General features: G+C 34.7%; 1 protein-coding gene and 1 pseudogene across 2 annotated transcripts; both read left to right on the top strand.

The window, feature by feature from the left end:
* Positions 1-414: 414 nt before the first annotated feature.
* On the top strand, positions 415-12019 carry LOC128163507 (lethal(3)malignant brain tumor-like protein 3). Of its 2 annotated transcripts, none has more exons than XM_052827124.1 (2): positions 415-694; positions 11437-12019. In XM_052827124.1, the coding sequence occupies exons 1-2, from the start codon at positions 451-453 to the stop codon at positions 11448-11450; spliced, it is 258 nt and encodes an 85-aa protein (XP_052683084.1). In that variant the 5' UTR covers positions 415-450; the 3' UTR covers positions 11451-12019. The 2 variants fall into 2 exon arrangements, with proteins under 2 accessions (XP_052683084.1, XP_052683082.1); XM_052827122.1 differs by lacking the exon at positions 11437-12019 and adding an exon at positions 4072-4351.
* Positions 12020-16921: 4902 nt separating this feature from the next.
* Positions 16922-23450, top strand: LOC128163509 (E3 ubiquitin-protein ligase TRIM71-like; annotated as a pseudogene).
* Positions 23451-23834: the final 384 nt, after the last annotated feature.

Below are 23834 nucleotides of genomic sequence, written 5' to 3'. Positions count from 1 at the left end.
ATAAATAGTGTTTATGTTTTTCCGGAATTTTTCCGGTTGAATATACTCGCTTTAAAATTAGGCCTCTTTTTGCATCATGTCTGGATTCTTCTTGAAACTGGTAAGACATGTTTTAATTCTCTGTAATAAAGTATACTCTTTAGATTAATTTAATCGTTCAAATACTTTTATCAATTTTATTAAGTCGAGAAAGGCATATATGCCACCGATTTCCGCTCGATGGCAACTGAGGTCCTTTGATTGTATGGATTTAGATGTAACAATCTCTCGAGTGCAATCTTCAATGGCGCACATTATTTTAGCTTGATCTTAAATTTACTGCTTTTTTTCGGCTAAGCTACCAATATACCAATAAAATTTTATGAAATTGATTAACATTGATTTATTTACAAATTAATTAGGTAACAATTTTCGCTTTTGTTTTAAAATACCACGAGATCAACGGGGTCAATGCCAAGGCCGAAGAGACAACTTAAACGGGCGGCTGCCCGTGATACTCAAGACCCAGGACAAGTACGCAGGCCAGGCCGGCGCAGGGCTCAACGCCAACAGACCAACAATAACGAACAAGATGTCCAGGCTCAACTGGCACCCCCTCAGCCCCAGGCAGTCCAACTACCCCAGGCAGCCCCACAGCATCAGGCGGCACTGTTACAACAGGCAGCCCCACCACAGCAAGCCCAGGATCAGGCGGGTAATGTGATTTTTAATCCCCCTGTAGCAACATTACAACAATCCACGACTCTAATGCCCGGCCTCATTTCGCCTGTCAATTCTAGTCTCACATCTACATGCACAGATACAGGGATAACTTCCATTATCACCGCAACCCATCAGCCTACTCCTGAACCAATCAACTCTATTACAGTTCCTATTGGGTATCATGTAAACCAACCAATTAAGCAAAAAATTATCAAGGGCGAATTTGTCAATCTGGGAACATTATTGGTAAGGGACCCCACTAATGCCCATGCAACATCTACTCTCATAATTGATGCGCAGGGTAACATCATATCACAACCAAAACCCACAACCAGAATAACATCTATCGAAAAATGGACAGATGCATTTCTCATTTATTTTAGCATTTATACTGCAGTGCACCCACTTAGATCGCAACAGCTTATTAAATATATGCACAACGTTTGCTTAGGGGCACAGAATTCTAATGGGTGGGTTTCGTACGATGAACAATTTAGGCTAAGGATTGCACACAACCCGTCACAGAACTGGGGAATCATAGATAATGAGCTTTAGTTATTATACATGACTACCAATTCAAATAAATATTCTAGTACCCAACACCACAAGTGCTTTGATTACAATCTCAAAGCAAACTGTTACAAGCCCCATTGTCCGTACATACACCGATGTCTAAATGCAATGGCACCCATCCATCTATGTTGTGCAACAGTGCTAACCCACCCCCGGGTCATGCAAATAATTCCTTTCGGGCATCCACTCCAGTCCGCAACAACTCTTATGCCACATTCAGGTATCAGACACCAGCACACCAAACACGCATCAACCAACATTGGGCAGGAAACCCTCGTCAACCCCAGAGACATTTGGGTCCTAGGGTATTCTCCCATAATCATTAGCGCAATTAGCAATTATTTGAGTCAATACCCAGATAGGGTTCGGCAAGGTATTTAGAGGATGGTCTAAAACATGGCTTTAAATTGCAATACTCTGGACCACGCATTTCAGTTTTCTCAAAAAACTTGAGTTCAGCTTCCGACAGCGAGGAGGTTCTCTTGGAAAAAATATAGAGTGAAGTTACGGCAGGTCGAATGTCTGGCCCATACTTACTCCCACCCATGCCTAATTTACACGTATCTCCCATAGGTGTTGTACCCAAAGCTGACGGTGGATGGCGTATGATAACACACTTATCCTACCCACCCTCTTTCAGTATTAATGAACACATAGACCCACAGTTCACTACAGTTACCTATACATCTTTTGACACAGTGGTCCAAACGATAAGCACACTAGGTCCTATGGCTCTATTAGCTAAGGTGGACATTAAAAATGCTTTTCGTCTTCTGCCAATTTACCCAGGGGACTTTGAACTTCTAGGAATTTACATTAATGGGGCTTATTACATCGACAAATGCCTCCCCTTTGGGTGTTCAATATCATGCAAAATATTTGAAACTGTTTCCACTTTCTTAGAATGGGTTGTCAAATTTAAAACACAACTCGATACAGTTCACCACTACTTGGATGACTTTATTTTTTTGGCAAGTCCAATTCAGATAATTGTTCAGCTCTCGTGCACACTTTTCAGGACATTTGTTCAGAAATAGGGGTCCCCCTGAACCAAGACAAAACTATTGAGCCAACCACTAAGCTTACATTTCTTGGTTTAGAAATCGACACTGTGAACATGCTGGTCCAAATTCCTGTTAGTAAGGTTCAAGAACTTAAACTTTTGTTGCAGCATTGGGTCACACAGAAACAAATTCTTCTTTCCCAGTTAGAATCTTTAGTGGGCAAGCTCAATTTCGTTAGTAAAGCCATCCCAGGTAGCCGTGCATTCAATAGGAGATTTTACAATGTTATGTCCGGGGTGCCCTCTCCCTATCATCACATCAGAATTACGAACCCTATCCGTGAAGACATGTTCACATGGCTACAATTTTTAGACAACTTTAACGGCGTTGTATACTTCCCAGACACTGAATGGGTTACACTAGATACTTTGCAACTTTACACGGATAGTGCAGGTTCTGGCCACCTTGGTTGCGGCAGTTTCTTTCAGGGTCAGTGGGTTCATTTTACCTGGCCATCTTCATGGTTAAACAAGCCAATTTTGCGGGTCATAACTTTTCTCGAATTAGTACCTATTGTATTAGCCTTCATGATATGGGGATTGCGTTTGCAAAACAAAAAAGTCATCCTCCATGTAGATAATATTTCCCTTGTACATATTCTCAACAAACAGTCAGCCAAGTCCCCAAGAGTAATGGTGTTAGTCTTAATGGCTTTAAAACACAACATACAATTTAAAGCACAACATATTCCGGGAAAATCAAACATAATTGCTGATTCTATATCTCGCAAACAGTGGGAAGTCTTTCGAGCAGCAGCACCTTATGCAGACCTTCATCCGCAGGCCATTCCAGCCCTATTCCAGACATTACTCTCAAAAGTCACATCCAATCATTGTTCAACGCTTCAGTTGCTGTAAACACTAGGCAAACACACACAGCAGGCATCAATTCATTTGAAACATTTCGCCGGTCTCATAACCTGCCCAGTCTGTGGCCACCTCTCGACACTCACATTACAAGGTTTATCGCTTACCTGTCACTTTCAGGTTACAAATACTCCACAGCTCAGTCATACATTGCAGCCATCAGTTTTTACAGCAAAGCAATTTACAATGTAGATCCTACTAATCATTTTATTATAAGAAAGCTACTTCAGGGCATGCAAAGAACAACACTACACAAGGACACTCGTTTGCCTATTACATTACAGCTCTTAAACAAAAGTATACCAACATTGCAAACTGTATGCAACACCATATACGAAACCAAACTATTCACTGCAGCTTTCACTTTAGCATTTCACGCCCTCTTGCGCATAGGGGAATTCACAGTGTCTAAAGGCAACACACCAGCAACTATCATCCAATTTCATGACATAACAATGCAGCAGACCAACATTCAATTGACAATTTGTCATTCAAAAACAGACCAATTAGGTGTGGGGGCAAACTTGCAGATTCCTGCTTCAAATGATGTTGCTTGTCCTTTTGCCGCCATACATGCCTACTTACACATGCGCACATCTCAAACTGGCCCATTGTTTATTCATTTTGAAGGTCAACCATTGACCCGTTATCAATTTATCACCATATTGAAGCGTTGTCTTAATGCAATAGGGGTTGATAGCTCCAATTATAATTCCCACTCATTTAGAATAGGTGCAGCTACAACCCTTGCTATTCAAGGCGTTCACAGTGACGTCATCCAAGGGTCAGGACGATGGCGCTCTAATGCATTTCGTACATACATTCGGTAACCTCTATCTTACTAACCATAAACAAGATAATTCTAGGTCCTGTCAGAGTTTGGATTGTCGGATCTTCTATCATCAAACGAGCAGCTATGAGTGCAGTATCAAGACAGGGGGGGGGGGGGGCTTAATCTTAATCTCGAGAATACTTCAGTCTTATGGCAGGGATATAGTGGCATGAAGCTACAAGACCTTAATACTAGGCTATCAACGTTGCTAAGGTTAGAAGATCGTCCTGAGTTTCTCATCATTCATTGCAGAGCAAACAATGTTGGCCAGAAAACCACTGAAGAGCTGCTGGAGCTCCTTTCCACAACCTTGTCACGAAGTGTCACGTGACGTGCTAACAATGGCCAGGTAAAAATTTCGGCTCCGGCAGTGTGAATTACGGTGGGATTAGTGAAATTGTATTTATACCCGTCTGTTAATATACATTTGTAGAGCATTCTGCAAAATTTTCAGTGCAAAAAAACCAAAGGATTTAAGTGAAAATGTCAACAGGTAAACAACAAAGGCCTGTAAAAATGTTCAACAAAAAGCCCGGGGAGGAGAACTCACCGAAGCCAGCTGACGAAAACAAACAGGTAACGGTACCTTTAAAGGATTTTCAATCCTTACAAAAGACAGTAAAAGATTTAAGTAAAAAACTTTCGAGATATGAGCCGATATACAGTGAAATTCAGGCCATTAAAAAAACTTTAGAAGATCCAGATATGGGGATATCAAAAACTGTCAATTATATTGGAGAACAAGCAGAGAGTAATTACGACGAAATTCATATTGTCCGCGCAGAAAACGCACAATTGCGGAGGGAGCTCGATCTCATGAGGGCTATGCTGATCAAATTCGATAGAAAAATGGAAAATGTGCAGTCTGAGGTAACAGATTTGAGGGCAAGGTCCATGAGAGACAACATTCTTATTCACAACTTTCCGTACAAACAAGGCGAAAATTTAATGCAGATCATCCCCGAAACAATTAAAGACACATTAGGAGTCGATATCCAATTCGTGAGAATCCACAGAAACAGCGTAAAAGGTGTTGTTAATTCCAAACCAGTGTCAATTACAGGGAAATTAGTAGATCGAAAGATGAAAGATGAGCTACTACAAGCTCAAAAATCTAAAAAAATGGCAAAGGTAACCCTCCCTTTTTTCATAACAACACAGGAACCCACAGTTATGGTGGAGGAAAAAAACGCCTTTACGCCATCTCAGATATGTTAAGATCGCAGAATATCAGAACAAAGGTCGAGAGGGGCCGAATCGTATTACCAAACGGCGAAAAGTACCAGGAACCAATTCCAAAACTGGAATCTTCTGATGTATTACAAATTGCGACGCAAGATGTGGAACTAGTAGATTCCGTTTCAACGGACCCGACTCAAAAAAAGGGTCGGAAATATTTGTAAGCGGAGCAAGAGTATCATCATCTAGCGATGTCCAAAACCTTTACCAAAAAGTAAATTTGGACCCATTTTCAGCATCAGCTGATCACAGAATTCTTGTATATCGTTTCACGGACTCCTCAAGCAGGATCCAAGAAGGATACTATGACGATGGGGAGCATGGAGCGGGCAGGCGTTTACTACACTATATAAAAACTAATCAAATGCAGAATATAGCGGTGGTCATTACACGGCGGAGTGGTCACACGCGACTGGGTCCCGAGAGATTCAATATTATGGAGGAACATGTGTGCGATGTTGCGAACTTACTGGACAACCTATAAAATAGGTTTCCTTGCGAAACCTATTGCGAATCCTTGCGAATATTTATATCGGATCTAAAAAAAAAAACTCCATAATTTTCTCGCACAATGTTAAGTGCAATGTATTTATTTACACGTGTGAACATTATACCAACTTTCAAATGTACAGTTACTCCACCTAATTTTTTTTCCGGATTTATTATGTTCAACTATTTCATTCCTTTTTTTAACTGCACATATAAAACATCCGGTTTGTGTTTATGGACACTGAAATTGCAAAAGTTGACGTTTACCTTGTGTCATAGTTATAGTGAGCATGTCTACACAAAGGTATTCTATCTTCTTCATACTTTCTCTTCTTTCACTCTCTTTGACATTACTGTTTACCCAAAATTTTATTTGTTTGAATTACTTCATTATTTTCCACGTTTGCGATGTTAATTGTAAGTTAAAAATAATCTGTCTATCGGCTCATGTCGGACATTAAGATACTTTCTGTAAACTGTCAAGGACTGAATGACGATAAAAAAAGAAAAGACGTTTTCGAGTATTACAGAAAACAAAACTGTAACATTCTTTGTTTGATAGATACTCATTTCACAGAGGAAATTGAAAACAATATCAGAAACGAATGGGGTTTTGAAGTTGTATTTAACTCTTATGCATCTAATTCAAGAGGAATTGCAATACTTTTCAGCAGTAATTTTGAATATAATATATATGAGTGTGTGAAGGATGATAATGGGAATTTATTAGCTTTAGATATCAAAATTGAGAATAAGAGATTAACTTTAGCATGCATATATGGACCTAATGAAGATTCTCCCACTTTTTATCAAACACTATCAGACATAATAACAAGAATAAATAATGAAGAAATAATTATTGTAGGTGATTATAATATGGTTATAGATACATCCAAAGATTATTTTAATTATTTGCATGTAAATAACCCGAAAGCAAGAGGAAAACTATTAGAGCTAATTAGTTATTTTGATTTAGCAGATATTTATAGAGAATTTCACCCAAACATAGAAAGATATACTTGGAGAAAATCTAATCCATTAAAACAAGCAAGGCTAGACTTTTTCCTGATATCAACTTCATTGATAACACAAGTTCAAAAATGTGACATATTAACTAGCTATAGGTCAGATCATTCACCAATTATGATATTGTTGAAACTGAATGAATTCAAACATGGTAAAGGCCTATGGAAATTTAATAACTCTCTTTTAAATATACCTGAATATGTACAATCAATCAATAATCATATTGATGAAATTAAAAAACAATATGCATTGCCTATATATAATAGGGAAAATATTTTAGATTTACCAGACCCTGAAATACAGTTTTTTATAAATGACCAGCTATTTTTGGAAACGCTGCTAATCGAAATCAGGGGTAAAACTATTTCATTTGCAAGCTATTTAAAAAAAAGTAGATCAATTGCTGAACAGAAACTTATAGAAGAAATAGGCTCATTAGAGGAAGACTATGAAATGAATATGGATATAATATATGAAAAGAAACAAGAACTAGAAAACATAAGAAAGCATAAGCAAATGGGAAATTTAGTTAGATCACGAGCGAAATGGCTAAGCGAAGGCGAAAAACCTACCAGTTACTTTTTAAATTTGGAAAACAGACATTATGTTAATAAAATTATACCTAAGCTTATAAAACAGGACAACAATGTACATGTAGAAATTAATAAACAGGAACACATTTTAAAAGAAGTAGCAATTTTCTATAAAAATTTATATAATGCAAAAACAAATGTAGATACAGCGGAATTTGATTTGAATAGAATAACTTTCACAGATGTTATGAAATTAAATGACTCAGAACGTGAAAAATTAGAGGGAAAAATTACATATGATGAAGCATTAACAATATTAAAAAAACATGTCAAATAACAAAAGCCCTGGAAGTGATGGCTTTACAGCTGAATTTTTTAAAATGTTTTGGAACAAGTTAGGATATTTCATTATAAGATCTTTAAACTGGGGTTATGAAATTGGAGAATTATCATCAACACAGAAACAGGGGATAATAACATGTGTACCAAAAGAGGGTAAAAGTAAATTTAACATTGCAAATTGGAGACCTATAACTCTACTTAATACAGTTTATAAAATTGGATCAGGATGTATAGCTAGAAGGATTAAAAACACTTTAAACAAAATAATAAGTTCAGACCAATCGGGTTTCATTTCAGGCAGATATATTGGCGAAAATACGAGATTAATATATGATTTAATGAACTACACTGAAATATGTAATATTCCTGGAGTCCTAGCTATGATTGATTTTGAAAAAGCCTTTGACTCGGTGTCTTGGAAATTCATTTATAAAGTCCTATCCTACTTCAATTTTGGCCCGTCAATTTCAAATTGGGTTAAAACTTTTCAAAATAAGTCTGTGTCATGTGTAACTCAAGCAGGCATCTTATCTAATTTTTTTAATTTAGAAAGAGGCTGCAGACAAGGAGACCCTATTTCTCCATACATTTTTTTGCTATGTGCTGAAATATTGTCAATAAATATAAAACATAACAAAGATATTAAAGGTATAAAAATAAACGATAATGAATATATAATATCACAGTATGCTGATGATACAGTTATAATTCTGGATGGATCAGAAAAGTCATTAAATGCAACAATGGAAGAGTTGGAGAAGTTTTATATCATGTCAGGGCTTAAAATGAATAATGCAAAAACCCAGATTGTATGGATAGGAAGTAAAAAATATTCAGAAGACAAAATCTGTACAGAAATTAATTTCGAATGGACAACAAACTTTAAACTTTTGGGCATTCACTATGATGTGGACTTAACAAGAATAAATAAATTGAATTATGACAAAAAACTGGTAAAAATAAAAAGTATAATAGAACAATGGAAAAAGCGTAACTTAACACCAATTGGAAGAATAACTCTTATAAAATCTCTAATCATATCTCAACTTGACCACTTATTTATAACTTTACCAAACCCGCAACCTATACTAATGAAAGAACTAAATAGCATTATTTTTAGATTTCTATGGAACTCTGATGTTGATAAAGTAAAAAGAAAGATTGTTACACAAAAATATTCTCATGGAGGGCTGAAAATGCTTGACTTAGAAAATTATATAAAAGGACTAAAATCTACATGGATAAGAAGAATTCTTTTTAATAACAATTCAAAGTGGAAAACCTTGTTACAAAACATAGTAGATATCGAACTTTTATTAAGCACAGGAACTGAATACTTAGTTGGCCTAAAAGAGAATATTAAAAATGATTTTTGGAAAGATGTTTTTATAGCGTTCAAGGACATTCAAGATAAAAACCAAATTAGTAATTGGAAAGAATATATTAGCCAGCCTTTGTGGCATAATAAAAGATTTAAAATAGGGAAAGAAACAGTTTTTTACAGATCTTGGTATAAAAATAATATCATATATGTCAACGACCTACTGAATGAACGGGGGAATTTTATATCTTTAGATACACTAAAATTGAAGTTTAATACAAAAACAAACTATGTAACTTTTTTAGGAATCAAGCAGGCTATAATATCTGATATGAGAAAGTGTAATATATACAGAGATGTATGTTTAGATAAACCTTTTATTCCGATAAATATCCAGATTTTTGTCACAACAAGAAAAGGATCAAAAGCAATGTATGATGTATTAAATAGATCAGAAGTCAAGCCAGGTGCACAGGAAAAGTGGGGGAAAATCTTTGAAATTACTGACTTACAATGGAAAAAGATATATTCTATCCCATTTTTTACTACCAATAGTGCTAAGTTACAATGGCTACAATATCGCATCAATCATAATATTTTAACAACAAATAGTATTATGTTTAAAATTGGGAAAGTTGATTCAAAATTATGTAATCTATGTCATAGTGAAAAGGAAACAATTTGCCACCTAATGTGGAATTGCCCAACTGTACAGCAGCTTCTTAATAACTTCATAAACTTTTGTCAAATAAAGAATATAGATATTGAACTGAATCAAGATACTTTCATGTTTGGAGAATACAAAACTAAAGAAAATATTAGACAGAGCAATGTTATATTTATGCTAGTTAAGCAATACATATACAGAAGCAGATGCTTTAAAAGTAACTTATCAGTCCTTGGAGTACTACATGAGATCGAATCATATATTAAGGCAATAAAATACACTGCAGGTGTGGAAAATAAAATGAATGAATTTAATAACAGATGGGAAATATGGCAACATTTATTTACATAATTCTCTCTCTTCTCTCTCTCTCTCTCTCTCTCTCTCTCTCTCTCTCTCTCTCTCTCTCTCTCTGAGACAAGTTTTTTCAATTTAAGCCATTTAACATTTTTTGAAAACTTTCATGCTTTGTCATTATGATATAACTGTTCTTGTATGAAATTAATAAATTCATTACCAAAAAAAAAAAAAAAAAAAAAAAAAAAAAAAACCTTGTCACGAATTTGACATGTTCCCTACCACAACGATAGTTTGGTCCCCTGCCCTGCCTAGATTAGCTTGGCGCTTTTCAGAGAATGTTAAAGCAATGAAAGAAATAAGGGGTCGAATGAATAGAGAAGCGATAAAATTTGTAACATCCAGGGGCGGTCATTACATCAAATACCCTCAGTTTTCCCAAAAACCACCTACGTTGTTTGACCCTGATGGAGTTCACCTGTCCCAGCTGGGTAATGATATCCTTTTAAATACCATTAAAGGTGCGTTGCAAGATTTATTAAATTGTGGCGGTGTTGGCCTTCCGGACTAACCACATCACAATTAACTACTACTGGCTCGTGGTGACCATTGGAGTTGCGGTCCTGCCGCCGTCACCAATGTTACTTTTGGAAAGTGGCGCACTCCATTGGTGGCGGTTGCAGTGTCATAAACAATCGTTCATGACCCTTGCAAGTGGCGCTATCGTCGCACCCCAACTCCAATGGAAGAGTGCAATCATTCAAACTATCATAGGATACAGTTTTTTACTGTCAATATAATGTGTTTATAATGCTGTTAATGTGTTTAAAATGCTGTGTATTCATGCTTGTGCATTCGCCCACATACTTGCTGCACATGAACTTTGACAATTTTAATGTGTTTTGAACTTTGAAACTTGTGCATTTGCGTTTACCCATTCGCACAAACCTTGTGTATAACTTTGTCATTTGTATGTCTGTGTATTTGCACTTACCCACTGTACAGAATATTATATTTTGTGACGTTTGTGCATTTGCGCTCACCCACTGCGCAATGAGCCTATTGATGGGCCGTCACGTATTGTTGTATTGTTTGAATTGTTGTGAGGCAGCCCATTGGTAGCCTAAAGTCACTGCGGCCAGTAACGCCAAACCATAATAAAGTATTTAGTCCTAATCAATCTCTCTTAGTTTATTCATCAGGTATCTTGGATAATACGGCATATCTTGGCTTGTCAAAGATATGCAAATTTATCCAAGGACCTATAAATAGTGTTTATGTTTTTCCGGAATTTTTCCGGTTGAATATACTCGCTTTAAAATTAGGCCTCTTTTTGCATCATTTCTGGATTCTTCTTGAAACTGGTAAGACATTTTTTAATTCTCTGTAATAAAGTATACTCTTTAGATTAATTTACCCTCCCTTCCTCCCCCATTTCCTTTCCTTAGAACCACATACTGCTTTTCTTTACATTATTTTTTTCAGGTCAACCATCATAACCTTTGTGATACCTTCAGTTCCGGTGTGACACCCACGTAATCTTTGTGATACCTGCAGCTCTGAACAAAAAATCGTCGCAGTGACACTCGTTCTATTCCTGACATTGTCGTTGATTTATGGCGCTATCGTCGCACCCCAACTCCAATGGAAGAGTGCAATCATTCAAACTATCATAGGATACAGCTTTTTACTGTCAATATAATGTGTTTATAATGCTGTTAATGTGTTTAACATGCTGTGTATTCATGCTTGTGCATTCGCCCACATACTTGCTGCACAAGAACTTTGACAATTTTAATGTGTTTTGAACTTTTGCGTTTACCCATTCGCACAAACCTTGTGTATAACTTTGTCATTTGTATGTCTGTGCATTTGCACTTACCCACTGTACAGAATATTATATTTTGTGACGTTTGTGCATTTGCGCTCACCCACTGCGCAATGAGCCTATTGATGGGCCGTCACGTATTGTTGTATTGTTTGAATTGTTGTGAGGCAGCCCATTGGTAGCCTAAAGTCACTGCGGCCAGTAACGCCAAACCATAATAAAGTATTTAGTCCTAATCAATCTCTCTTAGTTTATTCATCAGGTATCTTGGATAATAATATTTTAAGATAAAGATTGTCAAACAATCTTTCAGTCCCAGCTTCCACTGCTCCTGTAGAACGTTTATTTAGTATAGCTGGGAAGATTTTCAAACTAATAGGATGCAGTTAAAAGATGAAACTTTTGAAACTTTGATCACAAAGTGCAAAAGCAATCTTTGGTCTGAAAGTGTCCTCAGCATAAAGAAATCCGATTAAAATATATTAAGAAATATAACTGTGAAAAAACCCTCTGTTTATAAATTAATACATTTAAGTGTCCAAAATTATAAAGATTTGTGTAATCTGGGGAAGTATCTCTATTTAGTGCTTTAATAACGGCAACATTATTCCATATATTGTTTTCTATTATGCATGAATTCTGAGTCTCTATATCATATCTGACATTGTATCATGGCAAATGTCTATAAATATCTTTTTACTTAATATGTATTATGTTGTTCATAATGCCACAAGATGATATATATTGAGCAAATAATGACTCTTATATAGTCATTGAATTTGAACCTGATACTGAACATGAACCTGTAGATATATGTTAAAGAGTGTTTTATATTTGAAACATTTGCAAAAACTCTTTATTAGCTTTACTTTTTTAAAAGAAAGTAAAGCTAATGGTAATGCATTACTTTACTCATGTAATGGTAATGTAATACATTACTTCAAGAAAATCAAGTAATGGTAAATCATGAAGTAATGGTAATGTTATGCATTACTTTACAATGTAATTCGCCCCAAGCCTGATAGATATAGACAAGTAAATCAAATTTATCCACCAAAATGTACTTCTACTACTTATAAAAATAGAATACGAAGCTATGGGTAATTCCAAGAAAAAGCAAAATGGCCGCAACGTAAACAACCAAAGCATGTGTGGGAAGAACTACGGGACGACCGCTGCCAATCATTACTAACTACTTTAAGTTAGAGATAACACCAGACTGGTAAGGGTACCAATACTAAAGATTGTTATTAATATAAAAATATATGAATAAAAGTATAACAGTCAATTCAAGTGTTACGTCACAGGAATCATACCGATACACATGTAAATCACTAAGACACCGAAAACATTTATGAAGAATTAAAGATGAATTAAGGGCATTATAATGTTACATGAAAAATGAAGTAGGGCACGTGTACTAATCGCCTCACAATCAATTTCAGATCCGCCAAAATTTAAATTTTAGATTCTAGACTTGATCTCTCTTTTGTGGTTTCAGTTAATTGTAATAAATAGTGGCTACTTTTCTCTAAATTTATGAACACAATTTCAAAAACTATTAATACTTCATGGAAATTTTCTTTTTTTGCATTACATTTCTGGTATATCTGTCCTCAAACGATTTAGTGATTCAGTCATAATACTCGTCATTTATTATGAAATTTTTTGCAAATTTATTATGTAATTGTGATTTTGAACACATTTCAAATATTTTTTAAGTCTCCTAAAATATCTTGTTGTTATTAATTTCATACATATAGATATACTAAATTGATGCTTATAACAAAATGATGAGAAAAATATTTTGTACATACATTAATCTTATTTAAAATCACCTGCATTTATCTTCATTCTCTGAATAAAGTATTATCATATTTAAAAATATCATGCTTCATCAATTAAGTATAAAAATTCATTGCGTTCACCAAATAATGAAGAGAAAACAGTTATCAAAATGTTTAAAAAGAATTACTCTATAAACTTTGGTCTTATCAAAAAACTTTTTGAACCGGTTCATAAAAGTTTAAAAACATCAAAACTTCGTTGAAAATTTGTTATATCAAGTACTGGAATAAGAATATATCATGTTAAATAAAGAGATAAGTGGACATCATTACTCACCTGATCCTTAAAATCCAGCCGTTACTTACAATTGTAAATATGTTTACTAATATAAAATAATATAATAATCAATGATGATAATTATTAATTATTTATCTACGTAACATAAAATGTTTTTCATATTAAATCCCTTATATTCATACTGTAACATTTTGAAACCTGTAGCTTACACTAAAGTATATTAAAACCTTTAAAATAAGCATAGTTGTTCCTCTTGTTATAAGCTGGTATGTGTTGTTGCGGCGCTGAAATGGTCCTCTAATTATCTTTTTTAAATTATTCTGTTATTAAAGTAATTACAGAGACGTACATGAAGACACTGAAATGATAAAAACAACATGCCCCCTCAGTATGTAGGGTGTGAACATTAAACAGACAAAAGAGAGCTCAAATGAAATCAAAAGTGGTTTTATATATTGGAGAAATTCATATTCTTTACTTTTCAAAGAATATTTCTAAAATGTTTAATCAACAACAGAATGTGAATCCTTCAGATGTGTTGTAGAAGATCTATATATTCCTGGAGAGCCCATATATCATTATGCAGATAAATGTCATTTATGGATATTATCACACTTGATTAGGGGAACATTTTATATCACCTGACAAAATATGGTTAAAAAGGCAAATGAATAAATTTAAAAAAAAATAATAAACAACCGTGGGTGCGTGAAGAAAAGGGATGTCAATTTTTTGAGACGTTGAATAAAGGCGAACAATTTACAGTAAGATAACTTTCATTTTTGGGTGAAAATTGGACAAAAATCGGAGGTGCAACGCCATATCTACCCATATTTTAAAGTTGGCACTTTTAAAATAGAAAGTGGGACGCCCCAATGATCCACCCCTAACCTAGGCGTTTTAATTTGAACACGTGATAGTATCGTTAGATACGACAGAGTCGAAAGATTTCAGCCATGTTAGTATTCTCTTTTGAGAAGTGGACAGGCATTGCCTACATCCACTTCTCTTCGCAAGCCCTCATATTTTGATTCTGGAAAACGTGTAAATGTCGGAACCAAAGACGGTTTACGCTTCGACCGCTGTTTCGACTCCAGTTTCCCTCAATCTTCGTAACAAACCTATTATTTCTACATTTTAAACAATAATGCATCCATATATCACATACAAATCAACACTAACCCGCTGTCAAATCATTTACTCAATTTCTTCATTCCGGGTTCAAATTATGTGATCACTCGCTAAAGAAGGTTTAAAAAGTAGAAAATTTAGAGTCGGAAAAAACGGAAATAATGTTCTGATTGAAGACATTAGATAAAAGGTGTTTTTATTTTAATTTAAAGAGGTATAAAGAATGGTTTTACATTCTAAGACAAATAGACAAAATTCATACGATTAAATAAATAATTAGGTCACATAAAACAATAAAAACCCTTCATTTTAATCTTTCTTGTATGCTATATTAATCAAAATTCGTTTTAACGAGGCCGGGTCTAATTAGTTCTGCCCTAGATTTTTTAATGAAATTGTTTACCTGAATTTCTACTGATATAATTATTATTTTAAGATTAAAAAATAAGACATTTACCACACCGTTTGTTTAGGGGGTCATCTCAAAGTTTGTTAATCTTTAACATAGGACCTTATGGGATTTCGCTTGAAATGTATCAATTTTGCACATTTTTTTAAACTTCTGCCCTAGGGATTTCTTTTTCTGTTCTACATATTAAAGTTATTGCTAAAAGGCATCAATTGGTCAAATAAAAAAAACCTTTTACCTCCTGGTTTGTTCCAGGGGTCTTTTCAAAGTTGATTTTTGTATGCCCAATTTCCCAGATTTGTCAGATAATGGCTATTTTTTATTTGACAAAGGCGGAAAAGATGATCTTTATAGTATTATTAAAGCCTTCAGACATATTTAAGTAATAAAAAATATATAACATCACATATTAAGGGTCATTAATATAAAATACATGGTTACTGTCTTGAAATATATGAATTAAGCTATATTTAGGCGGGTTAAGAAAACGTGACAGAGGGTTTGGCCTGCTGAACCCTCTTCACTTTTTCGACCTGAGCCCAAATATAGCTTATACTTCGAGACAGTTATGTTTATTCCACAATATAACATTAATTTTACGCATTAAACGAGCCAAAACCAACAAATTTCGCTGAATATCTGCAGATAAAACTATCACGGCATGGCGTCAAACAAGCAAAAAGATGACGTCACAATACAAATGAAACGCTGCGCGAAAGCGTGCGTACTCGTTCTGTACTCGGCCTCGTTAATGTTTTAAAACAGTTGTAGAGCAAAATTTGTCACCATCAGAGATGCTTAAAAAGGGAAGAAATATCACTTTGTATTTTTGTGACTCAGTACTGGTTTGTACATTGTAAGATTAAGTTGATCAAGTAACGTTTTTGACATTATTGTCTTTATTACCATGATTACGTTTTCAATTTTATCCGAAACACAAACATTAATCTGCGCTGACCTAGATAAACAATGTGATACACAAATTTAAACCCGGGATGTAGAAGTTGAGAAAATGATTTGACAGCGGGTTAGTGATGATTTTTTTGTGATATATGGATGCAATAATGTTTAAATTGTAGAAATAGCAGGTCTATCACGAAACTTCAGGGAAACTGGAGTCGGAACATGGGTCGAAGCGTAAACCGTCTTTGGTTCCGACATTTACACGTTTTCCAGAATCAAAATATGAGGGCTTGCGAAGAGAAGTGGATGTAGGCTATGCCTGTCCACTTCTCAAAAGAGAATACCATGTTAGTGATTTGGAAATTGGTTTGAAAGAGGTGAAAGTAAGAATTTTGTATTTTTGTATCACAAGTCAACTGTTTTTTCAGTTAATAACCCGTTAAGATAAAAAAAAAAAGTGATCTACAAAAAATGTCAATATCGAAAACTTTAACTATTTACGTGTCCTACTTTCAATTTACTTGTTATTAGCTTAAAAATATATCAGCTTTTAGTGTAAAAAGTTCTAAAATTATAATTTGATAGTTCATGATTTCGGTATTTTGCAGAATTCTCAATAAATACCCATTACGGTACCTGACAATGGATCCTGAGTACAGCCTGCAGGATGTGTTACGGTGTGATCTCTGTGAGACACCTGTTCCCTCTATGTACTGCGACATTTGCCACATACATCTGTGTAAAGCATGTGTGGGGGAACATCACTCTGACTTTGCCGAAGAACACAAAATTGTACCATTTCAAATGCGGGGATTTACACCTACCGGTAAATGCCCAAATCACTCTTCAAAAATATGTGAACTGTGAACAATGCGACATTCCAATCTGCGCGCAGTGCACTTCTTCCACAAAACATCAAGGTCATACATTTGTCTACATAGAGAACATTCTGAAAAAACAAACATCTGTCTTACAGAAAGATTTAAAGAGTTAGAGAAGTTTATTTGGCCCAAATATCAAGAGATTGCATCAAACATTCCGGTTCAGAAAGCTAATCTTAAAAAAAACTCACAGAAAATTGCCTCGGATATTAGCAAACATGGAGAAGAAATGCACAGGGAAATAGATATAATTATCAAGAAACTAAAATCTGATCTTGATGAAATGGACTCCAAATATATGGCTGCCTTAAATAAACTTGAAGATGAAATCAAACAAATGCTTTCTGATATCACAAGGACAATTACAGATCTGAAAAAATTTATCAATTCCGATGAAGCCGGCTTTGTCTCTGACTACAAATCTAGAAATGCAGAATTCAGAAGATTGCCACCTAAACTGACGGTTACTCTACCAAGCTTTTCTCCTCAGACAATTGACAAACATCAGATGTTTGAACAGTTTGGCTCTCTGTCTGAATTATCTATCGAAACAGAAGAATACAACTACACACTAGGTACTAAGCACTCTCCAGCAGAGAGGTCCCTTATTGATGTGCCACAGATAGTCACAGAGATAAAAACTGATTATATATATGCTGAAAATGTGTCCTGTCTGAATGATGAGGACATCTGGATTCAGGGTAACAACAACATTTTGAGACTGTACAACATCAAGATAGGGCTACTGAAATCAATCAAAACCAAGTCAGGGAAGCGTGCAGAGGACGTAGCAGTAAAAAGAAGTGGGGATTTAGTATATACTGATAAAAAAAATAAAACTGTAAACATAGTGATGAATGAAGAAATAGAGACAGTGATCACACTACAGGGATGGAAACCTCGCGGTGTCTGTAGTACCGGCTCTGGTGATATCCTAGTTGTTTTGGACAGTGATGATTGGCAAACACCATCAAAAGTTGTGTGTTATTCTGACTTCATTGAGAAACAAAGTATACAGTACAATGAAAATGGACAAGCTCTCTATTCATCAGGTGATTTTACTATATACATCAGTGAGAACAGGAACCAAGATATCTGTGTATCAGATTATGGATTCCATGCAGTTGTTGTGGTCAACCAGGCAGGGAAACTCCGGTTTACCTACACTGGTCCTCCCTCTACTGTTAAGGAATCATTCTACCCCCAAGGTATTGCTACAGACAGCCAAAGTCGAATCCTGATAGCAGATCTTGAGAATCACCGTATCCACATTATCGATAAAGACGGCCAGTTTCTCCGATTAATTGACAACTGGCATTTAAAGGAACCATTTGGTCTATGTGTAGACACAAAGGACAATCTCTTTGTGGCTGATAGCAAAACATGTAAAGTAAAGAAAATTCAATATTACAAGTAATCATAGAGTTCATAGTTTCCAAATGAATGCCAATTAAATGACCAAAAATATACAAATTGAATGTAAAATACGACATTGAATATATTTATGTTTAAAACATGTAAGCATATACTATAGATTCCTAATTAAACGCAAAGAAGTAATAACCGCGTAATTTTGCGCGAGTGAAGCACCCTTCGCGGATTTTAAAATCTCGCCATTATTTTCTGAGAGTTAAGAACTAAAAGCAATGGAGAAAAAAGTTCTACGTTCGTGATTTCATATTCCTGCGATTTGATGCAAACCAGTGGTATCGCGGAATGAAGTACTCGCGTAATATAAGGAATTTAAAATAGTTACGCTAGTGTTAATCTACTAGTATATAAATAGTGCCTGTTTGGGAGGGTAACAGTTGAAATTGACACCCCGAGAAAACCATTGTCAACCGATGCGAAGCGGAGGTTGACAATGGTTTTTGAGGGGTGTCAATTTCAACTGTTATCCTCCCAAACAGGCACTATTTATTTTGTTATACTGAATGCCTTTTTTAAAATTTTTAAGAAAATTTTACTGCTTTTATATAGGAATAACGTGAATTCTACAGCGAACCGTACGCGCATAATTTTCGCGCATGTAACATTTTTTAATGTTACCCGTTGCCAAGTGCGTTGCTAACGCTGAGGGTAATAGTAAATATTATTAACTGCGTCTTAACCAATCAGATTTCAGTATTTAACATGAAAGTATAACAATATCCTATATCTCATGATCAAGCTTGTTGTAATATATTATCGTGTGCCTTTTTAATCAGTTTAACTGACTAAACTATCTACCTATTTATAATTCATATATCACTTGTAAACATATCGTATAAAACGAATAATACATTGAAATATGATAGTTTTTAAAAATTTATTAATTGTTTCTATCACATATGTTGTGCTTTTATGCTTTGAGTCATACTGACATTAATTTCGAGTATAAGAGAAAAAAAACGAAGCTGAGTCTAATTATCTCTAACATAAGTACATGTACTTTGATTATTTTTTCATGAAGCTTCGATATCATATCAAATATTTTCAAGATAGAATACCACTGATTTACCTGTGAATTTTTTAGTACTGCCAAAAATAGTTCAATGAAACAACGTTGATAAAAATTTAATCAGAATATCTACGTCCTACTCTTTCGCTAAAAGTCCTAAACTCTTTATGTGAAGAATGTAAATGAACTGAATAATTATGTTTTTATATAGCTTTGTATAACATTCATATACGCATTAAATCTTATTTTCACGCATTAAATCAATAAACAGTTTTATGCGACTCAACATTTCAATAATGACTCGTACTTACATGTATAATTTCTTTTTTTCATTAAAAAGAACTTTCTGACAAGTCCTTAATAATTTAAGTAAAAATTTGAGACTTTTAAAATAATTTCATTGCTGGTTGAATTTTTGTGCATGAAAACTACGTCGTATTAGGACAAAAAAGTCAACATTCTAATGTTTTACCTTTCTTTTTAATCAAGTAAGGTTTTTTGGTCATATGCTTCATTCGGAAAAAATAATTAAGGAAAATGCAATGTCTCTGTAAGCTGCACTTAGAACAGAAAGGCCAATTAAAATGCTTACGCTATGAGTGTAGATTACTGAAAATACTTTCGCAAAATCTTTATAATATTTAAACCAAATCTTTATTATATGAAGGTAAGTTTTTTTGTGTTTTACCCTTGGGTATGGACAGGTAAGGCATCACCATATGATGTCATAAGCTAAGTAGTGAAGTACATTTAGTTTGTGCTATATGAGTAGAGGGACGCCGCAAGTATTATTGACCAATATATTTTTTTTAATTGAAAAGCGGTTACTATTCTCCTGATCCACATATTCAACCATTATTTAAAATTGCAAATATGTTCATGAATATCAAATTACAATATAATAATCAATCGTAACAATTAATTATTTATCTACAATATATAAAGAAACTTTTTTTTACAAATCTAATGCCTTTTAATGCATACTAATATTTTGAAACATGTAGCTTACACAGAAGCATATTACCTTTAAAGTAAGCGTAGTTGTTCCTCTTGTCATAAGCTTGTGAGTTGTTGCGACGCTGTATTGTCCTCAAATTATAATTTTAAAATATTCTGCAAATAAAGTAATAGCGGAGACGTACATGAAGACGCTGAAATGATAAAAACAACACGCCCCCTCAGTATGTAGGGTATGAAGATTAAACAGACACAAGAGAGCTTAAATGAAATCAAAAGTAATTTAACATAATTGAGAAATTCATATTCTTTTTCAAGGAAGATTTATATAATTTACAACAGAGTGTCAATCCTCCTGTTGTGTTGTAGCAGATCTATACATTCGCGGAGAGAGAACATGTTATGAAGAGAGAAGTGCCATTTCCAGGTATCATCACACTTGATTAGAGGAAAATATTATATCACGTAACAAACAACGTTTGTAAAGGCAACTGAATTAATTTCTTAAAAATCATAAAAGACAGTGGGTTACGTGAAAAACATTTTTTGAGACGTTGAATAAAGGCAAACAATTTACAGTAATAAAGATAACTATTATTCTTATGTAAAAATCGAACAATTTATTAGAGGTGGGATGCCTTATCTACCAATATTGTAAAGTTGGCCCTTTTAAAAAAGGAAGTGTGACGCCCTTATTGATCCACCCCTATCTTGGGCGTTTAAATTTGAACACGTGATACTATCGTTAGATACGTCAGTCGTCATGTAACAGGAAAAAGATTGCAGCCATGTTTGTGATTCATTAATTGGTGTGGAGGAGATGAAACGTAAGAACTGTGTATTAATTCATCACAAAATCGACATTTTCATCAGTGAATAACGCGTTAAGATAAAAATTAATAGACGAAAAAGGTCAAAATTTGGAACTTAACCATATTTGCGTCCTACTTTCATTTTACTGGGTTTTTTTGCTGCAAATTATATCAGCCTTTTAGTGCAAAATGTTCTGAAATCATAATTCGATAGTTCATGATTTCTGGGTTTTTTGCAGAATTCTCAATAAATCCCTGTTACAACACTTGACCATGGACCCTCGACGTAGTGCCCAGGATGTGTTACGGTGTGTTCTCTGTGAGACACCGGTTCCCCCTATGTACTGCGACATTTGCCATATTCATCTGTGTAAAGCATGTGTGGGAGAACATCTTTCCGAGTTTGCCAAAGAACACAAAATTGTACCCTTTGAAAAGCGAGGATCTACAGCTAAATGCCCAAATCATTCTTCAAAAATATGTGAACTTTACTGTGAACAATGCAACATTCCAATATGCGCACAGTGCACTTCTTCCACAAAACATCAAGGTCATACATTTGTCTACATCGTGAAAATTCTGGAAAAACAGAGGTCAGTATTACAGAAAGATTTACAAGAATTAGAAAAGTTAATTTTCCCCACATATCAAGAGATTGCATCAAGTATCCCGGTTCAGAAAGCTAATCTTAATAAAACCTCAAAGAAAATTGCCTTGGATATCACCAAACATGGAGAAAAAATGTACAGGGAAATAGATGTAATTATCAAGAAACTAAAATCTGATCTTGATAAAATGGACTCCAAATATCTTATGGTCCTAAATAAGCGTGAAGATGACATCAAACATATGCTGTCTGATATCACACAGACAATCGCAGATCTAAGAAAATTGATAAATTCCGATGACGTTGGCCTTGTCTCTGCATACAAATCCAGAAATGCTAAATTCAGAAGATTGCCACCTAAATTGACGGTCACTTTACCAAGCTTTTCTCCTCAGACAATTGACAAACACCAAATATATGAACACTTTGGCTCTCTGTCAGAATTATCTATCGAAACAGAAGAACACAACTTCACACTAGGAACTGAGCACTCTCCAGCAGAGGGGTCCCTTCTTGATGTTCCAAAGATCGTCACAGAGATGAACACCGATTTTGAATATGCTAGAAATGTGTCCTGTCTGAATGATGAGGACATCTGGATTCATGGTAACGACAACATTTTGAGACTGTACAACCTCCAGAGAGGACTTATAAAGTCAATGAAAACCAAGTCAGGGAAATATGCAGAGGACTTAGCAGTCACAAGAAGTGGGGATCTAGTATATAGTGATGAAAATAATAGAACTGTAAACATAGTGAAGAATAAAGAAATACAGACAGTGATCACACTAAAGGGATGGAAACCTCAAGGTGTCTGTAATACCTCCTCTGGTGATATCCTGGTTGTTATGTGGAATGATGATAGCAAAACACCATCAAAAGTTGTGCGTTATTTTGGCTCCAAACAAAGTATCCAGTACGATGACAAAGGGAAACCTCTCTATTCATCAGGTGGTTGTACTAAATATATCAGTGAGAACAGGAACCTAGATATATGTGTGTCTGATTGGAGAGCCCATGCAGTAGTGGTGGTCAATCAGGCTGGCACACTGCGGTTTACTTACAATGGCATATCAGCTACTACCAATCTATTATTTGACCCATATGGCATCACTACAGACAGCCAAAGTCATATCCTGATTGCAGATCGTGACAACAACCGTATCCACATAATCGATAAAGACGGACAATTCCTCCGGTTCATTGACAACTGTCATTTAAAGAGACCATACGGTTTATGTGTAGACACCAGAGACAACCTCTTTGTGGCTGAGAATGATACACGTAAATTAAAGAAAATTCAATATTACATGTAATCAAAGTGTTTATAATTTTCAAATGCATGTGAACTAAATGACCATGAGTAATTTATATTGAATGTAAAAAATAGCAATGAATGTTTATTTTGAAAACATGTCAGAGCATAAAAATTCTATTGTTTATGTATGCTATGCATCATGGTAAGGCTTCTTGCAATAATTAATATGTTATCGTGCTCTTTTTTTCATGAGTTTAACTGACAAAACTATCCACCCATTTATAGTTATTATGCCTATTATTGCTAGTAAATAAATTATATTGTGTGTTAAATGAAATATATATACTGCGGTTTCATTAATATTCAAGGGTATCATTTTTCGTGGATTAAGTGAAAATCACATTTTCAAGGCTACGAAAATTTGTGGCCAATCACACTATCAGTACAAACTGTTAGTAGAACTTGCACTTCAATTACATTTAATTTCATGGATTAACTTAACAACGAAATCCATGAAAATTGGTATTCAACGAATATTAATGAAACCACAATATTAAAAAGTTTTAAAATGC

Source organism: Crassostrea angulata, chromosome 9 (assembly GCF_025612915.1).
Source record: "Crassostrea angulata isolate pt1a10 chromosome 9, ASM2561291v2, whole genome shotgun sequence".
NCBI lineage: Eukaryota > Metazoa > Mollusca > Bivalvia > Ostreida > Ostreidae > Magallana > Magallana angulata.
The sequence above is the reverse complement of the archived record's forward strand: the minus strand, read 5'-3'. Positions and strand labels throughout refer to the sequence as shown.

Bases quoted from the DNA above. Each gene is read 5' to 3' on its own strand.
- LOC128163507 (XM_052827122.1), top strand. From the start codon at position 451: ATGCCAAGGCCGAAGAGACAACTTAAACGGGCGGCTGCCCGTGATACT. The intron at 695-4,071 runs GTAATGTGATTT...AGATAATTCTAG, and splicing joins GCAAGCCCAGGATCAGGCGG to GTCCTGTCAGAGTTTGGATT.